Genomic DNA, 13,076 nt, shown 5'->3' with positions numbered 1-13,076 from the left:
TTTTTAAAAATTTGTTTTTACCTTTTAAATTATCTGTGCCTCTTCCTGCTCATGTTTGCTCTGTCATCTTTTGGAAAAGCACTGTGTTCTGCATAACATGTGCACTGCTTTTCGGAAATGTGCAATACACTCAACGTTGCAGTGATTTTTTTTTTTTCTCCTTTGCTTGGAACAGAGGTGAAAACCCCAGTGGATTCAAGTATCCACTTGATAGGCTCAGTCTCTCTTAATCAGCCTGTAATGGAGCTAATGGCTGTATGTCATCCTTGGAGATATAAATTTCCTGGCGGTGTCTCCTGCAAACAGTGCATGAAGTATGCTCTGTGTGCCAGCAAGGACTGATAATCAGCAGAAGGGCAGGGTGCTTCATTAGCCAGGAGAAGAGCCAGGGCTTCCCAGCTGCCAGGCTCCAGAACTCGCCTCGCCACCCCTGAGACATGGACAATGCCGGTATGTAAAGCAAGCATGTAATTCTTCATAGCCTCTGGGCTCGTTTGCAGTCTGCACCCTTTGCTGCAGAAGGTTTGCCTATTTGTTGGTCTTATTCTGCACTTAAATGTTCAGGACCGGGAACTATGTAATGTGTTTAACCCTGCTGCATTGTCCACAAGGCGATCAGTGTTTGCTTTCAAGTTCAGGAATTGGGAACGCAGATTGTAATTCCACATTCACCTTTTGGAAGACTGCACTGTTATTTCGGCTGCAGGATGTGTGCTGGTGATCCTTTTGTGCTCAGAACAGTGGGGGAAAAAGGCATGTAGTTGATAATAAAACTATTACTAAGGGCGGGGGGCAAAGGGTAGATGGTGTTAATGAGCTGAACAAAAATGTTTTTTCAACATTACAGCGTGCAGAGTGTACTAGCAGAAGCATTCTTGCGTCTGATGCTTAGTCTTCATGTTAGATGCAATGTAGGAAATGTCTCAGTATCCTCTGATATTTTAATTTCAGAGCACAGACATTAGTGGCCAATCATGTACCTTTTCATAATGTATTTGTTTTTAATATCTTTACTTGACAGCTAGACATATATGGCTACGGAAGTATTCTAATGCCAATCACATGATTAGCATAAAATTACTTCTTATGCAGAACTTTTTCTTTTTTCTTTGCTGTGTTGAACTTTTAGAAGATACGCACTCTGGGATTATTCCCCATTTCAGTGTTATTGACGCTAAATGCAGAATTCTCCCAAATGTGTTATGGATTCTCTGCCTCCTGAAAGGCATTAGCTCAGTTACTCAGCTGCTCTCAGTTTTACGGTGATGCCCTACAGCGCCTGATACACGGTCAGCTCTGCTAAGAGGATACATCATTTAAAACACATTCTACACAATGAGACCACCCATTTTTAGTAAAACATGTTTGTTTATGAAATGTAGCTGTTTCAGTCCTTGGTGCAGGTAGAGCAGGCAAGCAGAGATTTTGAAGGCAGAGTATTTTGAGTTCTTCTGTGAAATCGCTTACCAGGAGTAAAACTCTGTGACTAAAATAATTTTGTATTTGACTTTGAAAGCATTGAAATAAATTGGAACAGTACATTATTAGGGATGAACATTGAGAGTTGTGAAAGAAACACATATTAGGGTGTGTGTGTGTGTGTGCGTGCGTGTGTCTGCATAGTAGTAGTAGGAAGGAAGAGGCTGGGCTGATTCGTACACATTATCCACCCCCCCATCTTGATCATTAAAAAAATATGCCGTAGGGCTTATCATATAAGCATGTAGGTATGATATTCCATGACAAGGCACAATTTCAAGATCAGCCCAAAGCTTCTCTAATTACAGCAGTAGAGTGAGTAAAAAATAAATAAATAAACGGGAATCCCTATTTTAGCCTCATTTAAAACTCCTGCCACCCACAATTAATTATACTGATGTCCTGGCAGAACTATCACTTTAATTCAAGCAAATGCCTTTCTTAACTGACCCATATATTTATTTAAAGGCCGTTTAAGAAAAAGAAAGAAACTACTGTAGCAGCCTTTTTGTAGGTTTAAAAAATGCTAAGGATTATGATTTACTTTTTGGTCAACTATAGCTTAGGGGGATAAGTGTTTTCACAATTTTATATTTGTTTATGCTTTTAAATGCCATTAATAAAATACCTCTGCTCCTGACACGTTTAGGAATATTTATGCACTGTGTCAAGTGGCTTTTAAAGCAGCAGTTTCTATATCAGTTCAGATTTTAGGTGGAATCCCAAATATAGGTGTGTATACCTATGAGTGGAATAACAGGCTTTTAAAAGACTTTTTTTGACTATTTCAGAAATAACATCTTTCTTATAATGGTTAATTGGCTGTCCGTGATCACTTTTCATGGTAATTTCTTGATGTAAGCAGCATGTCTTATAGCAAGGCGATGTAAACATGCATCTCTCACACACATACGTGTGCGCGCACACACACACACACACACACACACACACTGTTTCAATAAATGGTATTGACTATAAGGAAGGCATTTAAGATAGTACTGATAAGTGGCCCCCCAAAAAAACCCCTCAAAATAGCTTTAACATTATACCAAAACACCCAGTTAACTTGGAGTACTGTAACTTCTCCAGTTTAATTAAAACAAGATAATAATGTTGAATATCTGCCTAAACTTTTTTAATCAGAAATGGGTTTAAGCCCTGATAACAGAGGCCAGCAGTTAAGAGCTGAGCACCAGTCCTAATGATTGGACCATCAGCTGCAAGGAGCCAGGCCTTCTTCCAGCAGGGTTTTCTGTGTTGGAGTTTGGATAATTGTTAGAAAGGAAATGCAACAATGGCTACACATAAGCTGAGTGCCTCTGATTTATTCAGATCACACAGAGGCTGCATCAGAGATAGTTGTGTGTGTGTTCTGTGATTAACAAATAAGGAAGGATGACTGCCTGGTATTCTGGCTCTTTCGATGTCTACGTGGACATTTCAGCAAGTGTGCCGGTGTGAGTCTGTCCACCCTCTCCTCAGCAGCAAAGAGCTGACATTCCTACTATCTCTGAGAAGGACACATCTCTTTCCCATAATTGCTGGCTTATGTATTCCTTTAAAAGCTTTTTCTGGAATAGCAATAAAATATTTATCAAATACTGTATGTAGAATATGTCAGGGCAGTCTAAGCAATATCTAACCTTGTCTTCTTTTTTTTTCATACGACTATCTCTTCTTATAAGTTCCGTAACAACTCAGATGGATGGTCCTTTAGAAAAACAAGTCTGTGAACACATCTGCCATCCACATTACTCTGTCCCCGCACTTGTGTCCCTTTGCTACTTCTCTACTTGGCCTTCAACAAGTGGTTCTTACGAAAGCTGAGAGAGATGCTGAAGCAAAGTTGATTAGTAGTGTGTGATTAATCTCTGAAAAGCAATGTTTTGAAATGTGATTCCATATTTTATAGGGGTAGAGTATTATAAGAAGTTCTGTAGAATGTGTTGAGCTAATTTTTCCTTACTTGAGATCAAGATATTTCTGTTCCCATGTGGGTCATAAGAGACACACTCAGTTGGAGGGCAGGTGGCTCTGAGAGCCCTGAGCCCTCAGCTTACATTCTATCCAGTGGCTTAAGGGCTTTTGACCCTTGATGTACAATTACTGAATGTGAGAAGTTCACAGTCTATGAGCTCCTTGCAAAAGAGACTGGAGTGTTACTTGGGAACCAGATTGAAGAAAGGTTTATAATGGAGCGGTCAAGAGCAGCTGGTACTCTAAGATGAACATTGGTTCTGCCATCTGCCATCCCAATGACCGTGAACAAGCTATATAAATTCTGTAGCCATTTATTTTCTCATCTGTAAGTGCCAATAATAATCGTACCCATCTCATAGGATTGTCATGAAGAGAAAATAAGATAATACCTGTAGGACCTCCCTGGTGGCGCAGTGGTTGAGAATCCGCCTGCCAGTGCAGGGGACACGAGTTTGATCCCTGGTCCGGGAAGAGCCCACATGCTGCGGAGCAACTCAGCCCATGCGCCACAACTACTGAGCCTGCGCTCTAGAGCCTGTGAGCCACAACTACTGAAGCCCTCGTGCCACAACTACTGAAGCCCGCGTGCCTAGAGCCCATGCTCCGCAACAAGAGAAGCCACCGCAACGAGAAGCCCGCGCACTGCAACGAAGAGTGGCCCCCGCTCACCACAACTAGAGAAAGCCCAGGCACAGCAACGAAGACCCAACGCAGCCAAAAAATAAAAAAGATAATACCTGTAAAGCTTTGGTTACAATGGTAATACTGAATGCATGTTGGCTGTTTAAAGAACCATCAGAAAACTGAAGCAGGACTGCTTTATGAACAAATATATGCTCTAGCAGGGCGGCACTAGCAGAGCAGTGATGGTGTGGAAAGGTAGCAGAGGAGTTCAGTCACGTGGCTGTCGCAAGAGTGTAATTGGAAATCGATGTGGGAGGTGCAGTGGGGGTGGGACTGAGGGATGCCTTGGATACGGATCTGTAGAGCATGAGGCATGGATAAGGAGGCAGGGGGAGCTAGACCAGTCAAAGCAGACCTTTGAGGTTTCTAGTTTGAGACTCTAAGACAATAGTCCTGCACTGTGGAACACAAGAGGAGTTTTAAGGGAAAAATAATGAGTTCCATTTTGGAACTGTTGGGTTTGAAACATCTTTGTGTGACCCACTAGCTGTAGTAGCTGTTTACTGATGACTTTTTAATCCAGTAAAAGGTGTACACACAGACACACACACTTCCTTACTAACCATGGATTTGAGATAATGCAGGATTATTTGTTTGCTTGTTTTTTACACCAATTTAAAATCTTTTCTATTTTACATATGCTTTGTTTTATTCAGCCTGGTAAACCCAACAGCAGCTAATGCTTCCCTGCCCTTTCTCCCCCCAGCCTGTGAGAGATCCTATGGTGTAGTGGAGAAAAAGGAGACTTTCAAATGCTTCTTGAAATGAAAATTTTTTCAACACAGATGGAGATAAGACCAGGCCCCGAGAAACATGCACCTAAACACTGAAATCATTTGGGTAAAGCCCAGGCTGTTATATAAGAAAATGTAAGCACAAAGACATTTCGTTTAAAACTGGTTCAAAACTTTCGTAGGAGAATTTTACCTTCACAGCTCAGGCTGCCATATAGCAAAGTTCCTGAACGACTGAAGAAGGTGATTCAGGAGAATGGTTACCTAATGGAGCAGATAGTTTATGTGAATTAATTTGTTTTTAAAATGAATGCTCTCTAGGACATTTGACTGTTTGAAAACTATATCTGGTGCAATTTAAATTTTTTCCCTCTAATCTCCTACTTTCATGATGTCTTGTCTTAGTATCTATAATTTTGTTAACCATGATACTTTTTAGAAATATAACAGTATATACACATACATACATAATATATACGCATATATTTGTGTATGTATATAATATATACTTTATATATGTACGTGTGTGTGGATCCTTTGAGAGGGGGATTATCAATCTTGATGTAGGGGAACTAAATAAAAATTTAGAACAGATTTCCTTTTTAACTAAAAAAGAAATTCATTCTTATTCTCTGAAATGCTGCTTATTGTAAAAAATAGTTATTATTGAACATTTTATTAGCTATAAAACAAAAAATTACAGCATTCTCCTTTGAATTTATTGTGAAGTTTATTGTGCTATTGTAGCAGGTCATAGTTTATCAAATAAGTATTTCTAAGAGCACCCAGGATTCATATAAAGATATATTTCTAAGGGAGAGATTAAAATACGATAAGCAATCTGCTTTTTGGAACATCTGTTTTCAGAATGCCAATATTATTATAGAAATCACTGTCCTTTAAAGGAAAAATAGGTTTAATAGGTGTTAAAACATGAAAGTACTCTAAAAGTGGCACTAAATTTTCTTAGTAGTTTTTACTCTAATTGTGCAATAACTTTGGCCTCCTGAGAATGAACTGGAGGACTTGGCTTAAGAGTGTCCTGGCAGAAACAGCACGACGTCTTTATTTCTAAAACAAAGTTTCGGGTTTTGTTTTGGGTTTTGATTTGGTTTTTTATTTTTCAGATCACTGGGATTAGTGCTGAGAGTTTTTTCCCTTTGCAACCACTCCTCTTTCCAAAGGCAAAACGAATTGTGATATTTCTGTATCTGTAAGATAAAATAGAAGTTCTTGTCAAATGGCTTTCTTGGGTGAGGAAAAGACATAAAGAACCAGCAAGAATACACTTTGGTGGCAGAGGAGGGAAATCAATAATCTACCCATTTTCTAAATTATATGCCATTGCGTATTAATTTCACAGGATATTAATTAAGTTCCACCCCTTCCCTTTCCTGTGCACAGGCACGCACGCAAACACACAGAATTAGTGTTCAGGCATTTCTGGGAATTGCTGAGTTTAACAGTGTTAAACAGGTTTCTAAACATGCTAATAGAATTAGCATGTAAATCCTAGCCTGTGCTAATATTTATTGTGAGTTTCCAAGATGGAATACAGAAGGCAGCGTTTCCCAGTTGTGTTAACTACAGGCTCTCCTGGGGATGCCTAGTTACAAAGTATATAACTCAAATTTGGGGGGTCACTGTTAAAAGCCCTTCATTCTCATTTATGCTTTCCATTTTCACCTTACTCTTTCTCTCCTGAATTCTTCTCAACTTCCTGTTTCCTAATTTAGAAGCCATCTGGGGGAAGTAACAGACTATTCACTTGTGTAAATATCAATGCTTGTTTCTTTAGAGACTAAATATTTGTGTCAGCTCTGTCCAGGATTTCTCTTCTTGTTCCTCCTTTCTAGGCTTTGGGGGACTTCACTGCTCATTAGCCTCACCATCAGATGAAATAAAGAAGGAAAGGGAGCTCGGACTCAAACCTGAATTGGAAATGAGTGGAATTCAATTACATCTGTGAGATTAAGAACAATGTGCAGATTTTATTTATCCAAACTAACATTTCACATGAATTATTAAAAACTGATAATAAGAGATTTTATGCATTAAAAAGTTAATTTCAAAGTTCTTTTTTGTAGGTCAGGCATCAAGAACATATATAACAAAGGCAAATCCTATTTAAATGTTAAATGTCTTAAAAGGAAGGGAGCTAACTTTTTTTGAATGCGTGTTATGTTCTAGGCACCAACTTCAGTATTTTATATAGGTTGCATCGTTAATCTTGCAATCAATCTGTAGGTAAATGTTATTTTCCAAGTTACACGTGAGGAAGCTGAAGCTAAGTAAGGGCTCACTAATAAGTAGTGATTTGTAAACCTGAGTCCAACTCTTTTTGACAATGGCAAAATTCAACCCAGCATTTTTCATGTTGTCATCTTGCTTTGAGAGTGGGAATTCTTCATCTTTGTATCTTCCATAGCATCGAGTACAGTGCCTGGAACGCAGTAAGCATATAATAAATATTTAAAAATTAAATCGAATGTCATTTAATTAGTTCAGAGCAATTTTTCCAAAAGGAAATTCTTTTTTAAGTATCAAGGTCAAAGACGATCTTATATCTAAATGCTCTATCAGATAGAAGTCAGTACATGGTAAGAAAAAAGATAGTTGTGTTTTTTCATAAACATTCATACATTTATGACAATTTGTAAAGTAGAATGCTTTTGGATAGAGTCCACCTGTAAAATTTATTACCACTATAAAAAGAGTATTCAAAATTTTCACTTGAAGGATATGATAATATTAAGATCATTAACAGAAATTATGAAAAGAGGCACAAAAGAATTTTAAAATGATATTTAAATAAAGTGCAGAGACATTATTCTGGACTATGGGAGAATTTGACCCTTTCATTTTCTTTCAGAGAGATCGTGGTTAGAGGGAAGGTCACAGAATAGTGGTGGCTATGTCTCTTTTTACAACACCTGTGCACAGCAAGGTCTTTCATCAGTAACACTTACATTTCACATTACTTCTTTTCAAACTCTATACTACCCTGTGAACCACTACAAGATTTGAAGAACATGCTATGAGATAATACTCTCTTTTATTTAAATTTTGATACATACGTCAAGAGAAGCCATAGTTTCAAAGAGAGGTTAGCAGGTTTTCCTACTGTTTGATATAAAGTATCTGCAATTATTATTTTTTTTTAAAGAAATTCACGTTCTTTTATTTATTTATTTATTTATTTATGGCTGTGTTGAGTCTTCGTTTCTGTGCGAGGGCTTTCTCTAGTTGCGGCAAGTGGGGACCACTCCTCATCGCGGTGCACGGGCCTCTCACCATCGCGGCCTCTCTTGTTGCGGAGCACAGGCTCCAGACACGCAGGCTCAGTAATTGTGGCTCACGGGCCCAGTTGCTCCGTGGCGTGTGGGATCTTCCCAGACCAGGGCTCGAACCCGTGTCCCCTGCATTGGCAGGCAGATTCTCAACCACTGCGCCACCAGGGAAGCCCTGCAATTATTTTGATAAGTAGCTCTGAATAGTTCTTTATTAGAAGATAATTCCCTAACATCCAGCTATCTATTCCCCCAAAATTACAGTTTGAATTTCCTCACATAAACCAATTTTTTCCAAATATTTAATCTTCTAATTATGTACAGTAACTAAAATTATGCCTCATTACTTTTCGGGCTTTAGAAACATGATTTCCTTTCCTAGTCCTGGATCATTCAGTCCTGGGGCAGTTTTTACACCTTTACAGGTGTGAAGTTCAAATGTTGACATCTGTTGCTATGTGGACCTGACTGTACAGGACGTACTTATTGTCAGTTATTTCCCAGGCAGCCTCTACTTCCGCCAAGCTGTCCTACTCTCTGTTCTGTGCACACAAACACGCATGCGTGTCTCCCTTTCTTACCCTTGCTCTTCCTATTCTTCCCACCTGGAATGGCCTTTCCTCCTCACCATTCAGTCACTCTTTCTTCCATACATCCAGGAAATGTTTCCTGGTCACTCATTCTGCACCAGGCCCTGTGCTAGTCAGTGTGGGTACAAGTGAATGAGACAGAACTTGTCATAATGAAAATTCATTCTAGCAGAGAAAGCAGAAGTTAATAACGAATAGATAAAATACATGGGTTGGGATGAGTGCTGTGAACTTCATGAAGGGGCCTCAGGCCAATCAGGAAAAGCCTGTGGCTTGGCTTTTATTCTACCCATAGGTTTTGGGCGGAGTTGTGGCGTGACAGGACTGATGATTTCAAGGCATGACCATGGGAAGAACAGATGGGAGAGAGGCAAGAATGGAAGCCCCTAAGAATGAAATCCATCTAGAAGGCTCTAGATTGGGGTGTGACAGTGCGGGAGGGGAGAGAGATCTTGACGAAAATCCAGCTCTGTTTCGAGGCTCAGCACACATCCCACCTTCAGGAGATTTTCCCAACTGGTCTTGAAGCCCTGCCTTTCCTCAGGGCACTAACAGAACTCACCGTGCAGCTTTGTACTTCACGATAGTCTATCTGAGATTACCCCCCCCACTTCATCTTTTTCTTGCCATTCTTTAAGCATCTTGAGAGCAGTTGACACATCATAGACATCTGCTGTGTCCTCCAAAGAGTTAGAGTAATCGTTCTCAACTCTGGCCGTCCAGTAGAACCACTTGGAGAGCTTTTAAATTATACCAATCTCTGGACCCCACCCTGGACAAATTAGATCAGCATCCCTGGAGTGCGGTCAGGACATTGGTGTTGGTTTAAAAGCTCCCGAGGGTATTTTAATGGGCAACCAGGATGAGAACTACTGTTACAGACAGCTAGAAATACCTACCTGGCAGAAGTAAGCAACCGCTCCTCCCCCCTTTCCTCTCCCTCTCCCCCTCTTTCTTCTTCCTCATCTCCCTCTTTCCTCCTACAATGAATAGGCCAGTCTAGCTGAGGATTTGTGTTTGTGAATTACCTGCTTCTGGGTCTAATGTGAGGCTGGCAGGGTGAAGAGACCTCCAAGGAAACAGCTGAAAGAAAAAAGCAGAGGCAAAAGACTGCTTCTGGATGACACACCAGGATAGGAACACAGTAGGTTGGATCCAGGCTTTCTGTAATCCATCCTTTTGGAGTATGTGGACCTGATTAAGAAGGCGGTATGGAGAGACTTAGTCACCTACTTCTTAATCAGGAAGCGTGTTTCCTCCTCCAGCGTCTCTCAAGCAAATTAAATATTGAGTAACGATTCACCATAGCTGCAAAAATGTTCTCTGGTGAGACTTCACATGTAAGTTTTAACTAATAAGAGATGTTAAACATCGCTTGTCAAGTTTCATCTACTAGAAAAGTTACATTATTAGACCCCAAAGAAAACCGCTATGATTTAATCATCACTGACTGTATCTGTGCTGAGTGGTTGGGTCAGAGCCACTATTAGACACTGATACTATACTTGCTGTATCATGTGACTCACCACAGGCGTCCTTCTTTTTAGTGATAGAGAGATAGGTCCTGTTCCATCTGATACGTGCCCCCCCAAACACACACACACACACACCAGAATGAGTTTCAGATCGTTTTGAACTGACAGTAACCTTAAATATTAAAGCATGGAGAAGATTTGATAATTTGTTTTTCTGGGTATTTTGGTTAATAAATGGTGCTTTTACAACCCCCGAATGGGAGAAAATATTTGTGAACGAAGCAACTGACAAAGGATTAATCTCCAAAATATACAAGCAGCTCATGCAGCTCAATATCAAAAAAACAAACAACCCAATCCAAAAATGGGCTGAAGACCTAAATAGACACTTCTCCAAAGTAGACATACAGATCGCCAACAAACATATGAAGAGATGCTCAACATCACTAATCATCAGAGAAATGCAAATCAAAACCGCAATGAGGTATCACCTCACACTAGTCAGAATGGCCATCATCAAAAAATCTGCAAACAATAAATGCTGGAGAGGGTGTGGAGAAAAGGGAACCCTCTTGCACTGTTGGTGGGAATGTAAATTGATACATCCACTACGGAGAACAGTGTGGAGGTTCCTTAAAAGACTAAAAATAGAACTACCATATGACCCAGCAATCCCACTCCTGGGCATATACCCTGAGAAAACCATAATTCAAAAAGAGCCATGTACCACAATGTTCATTGCAGCACTATTTACAATAGCCAGGACATGGAAGCACCCTAAATGTCCATCGACAGATGACTGGATAAAGAAGATGTGGCACATATATAAAATGGAATATTACTCAGCCATAAAAAGGAACTAAACTGAGTTGTTTGTAATGAGGTGGATGGACCTACAGTCTGTCATACAGAATGAAGTAAATCAGAAAGAGGAAAACAAATACCGTATGCTAGCACACATATATGGAATCTAAAAAACACAGTACTGATGAACCTAGTGGCAGGGCAGGAATAAAGACACAGACGTAGAGAATGGACTTGAGGACACGGGGAGGGGGAAGGGTAAGCTGGGACGAAGTGAGAGAGTGGCATGGACATATATACACTACCAAACGTAAAATAGATAGCTAGTGGGAAGCAGCCACATAGCACAGGGAGATCAGCTCGATGCTTTGTGACAACCTAGAGGGGTGGGATAGGGAGGCTGGGAGGGAGGCTCAAGAGGGAGGGGATATGGGGATATATGTATATGTATAGCTGATTTACTTTGTTATACAGCAGAAATTAACACAACATTATAAAGCAATTATACTCCAATAAAGATATAAAATTTTTTTTAAAAATGGTGCTTTTTACACTAGGGTTAATATAGAACTTTTAATGGAAACAACAAAATTCATTAAAACCATCTTTTATAATATTTGATTTAACTATCTCATGTTAAATCAAACGAGGATCACTTGAAAAAGTGTGGCAGAGGGTTTTAAACTCTAAATGGTTTTGCAAACGAAGCCTCTAGTATCAGAGGCTGCGAGGGGCCCCCTCATCCTGCTTTTGCCTGTGATGTCACCCCTGCGTCGACATTCCTCGTGTCCACTCCACCCCGCCCCGCCCCTCCTGCTCCACCTCCTGCCTCTTCTCCCCACCACCCTCAGTCTCACAGTGGTCTGGCTGCTCTGCACTCCTCATCACCCCCCAGAAACACACGTAATTTAAACATGCTGATCCTTCCGTGTGGAACCCCCATCGCCGCAATCCCCCATCACCACCTTCAAAAGCCTTGTCCCTGGGTAAGTCCCAGCTCAAGAGTCTCCTCCTCTGTGGAACCTTCTGCAATTTCTCGGGATGGAATTAGTGTTCTCCCTTCTCTACGCCCGCAGAACACTCTCTTGTCCCATTCCCACACGTGTCAGGTGCGCTATAATGCTATTCCATGCGTCTGCCTCTTTGACTAGGCCACATGCACTTAAGGACGGGGCTATGTCTTCTTCATAAGTTCATCCCCTAGTGCAGCGTCTGGCAGAAGATACGTGTTCAATAAGAGGGCAAAGGGATAAACTGGCTGAAATAAAGCCTGAGGTATATCTTTTATTGTGTGCTTATACTTATATAGAAACGATGAGTTAATTTTTACTGGCAGTTGAGTGACGTAGTCATTTACCATTAGGACAAGCAGTGGGGAGCCCATCAGAGTCACCTATGGAATTAAAATCTGTCTATCTATCTACCTACCTATCTATCTATCTATCTATCTATCTATCTATCTATCTGTCTATCTATCTACCTGCCTACCTACCTATTGCCATCGCAGACCCACACCAGACCTGCTAATTCAGAATCTCCCATGGGGGAAAAAGCATAGCTGTATTTTAAAAAAATATTTCATGGGTGACCCCACTGTCTACCCCTGGTGAGACTCATTGCCCGTCTAAGGGACATTTAAGAAAGCTGCTCAGACAGAGCAAGTTTCCACTGCTTCGTGTGTTTTTAAGATAATTGATTGTTGCCATTATGAAATCACATTATTACTAGAATTATAAAGATCATGTGCCATTTACAGAAGTGCTCTGATAGATCCTATTGGAGACCTGCACTGACCTGTAAATGAAGAAGCATCTCTCAGTGAGACAGTTGCCTGGGGGTGGAGGTGAAGGCTGTGTTCTCTTCACCCGAAGGCTGTGTTCTCTTCACCCTCTCCCTACGGAGAGCACTCCCGAGGTTCCCTACCTTGACTGAGACGTGCTGAAAACTTCATCCACCCAACTTGCTTTTAATTTATCACCTGCTGCCTGCCTCTGTGTTTCATATACTTGGGTGTTATTTTCTTAGTAATGGAAAATTGGC

The 13,076-nt window shown here is 40.5% G+C and overlaps 1 protein-coding gene across 6 annotated transcripts in view; it reads left to right on the top strand.

The window, feature by feature from the left end:
- PHACTR2 (phosphatase and actin regulator 2) overlaps nt 1–13,076 on the top strand; it is a gene marked incomplete at its 3' end in the record, with an annotated part of 253,202 nt that overhangs the window by 61,165 nt on the left and 178,961 nt on the right. Inside the window, exon 1 of one of the 6 annotated variants that reach the window (XM_082474590.1) lies at nt 55–450. The exons of the other annotated variants lie outside the window; for them this stretch is intronic. Coding sequence (XP_082330716.1) covers nt 438–450 — 13 coding nt within the window. The 5' untranslated portion in view covers nt 55–437. Of the gene's footprint in view, nt 1–54; nt 451–13,076 lie in introns of those variants that run through there. 6 annotated transcript variants of the gene reach the window in all.

This window comes from Balaenoptera physalus, assembly GCF_965194825.1.
Source record: "Balaenoptera physalus genome assembly, chromosome: 9".
Taxonomy (NCBI): Eukaryota; Metazoa; Chordata; class Mammalia; order Artiodactyla; family Balaenopteridae; genus Balaenoptera; species Balaenoptera physalus.
Note: the sequence above shows the minus strand (reverse complement) of the source record. Positions and strands in the feature narration are given on the sequence as shown.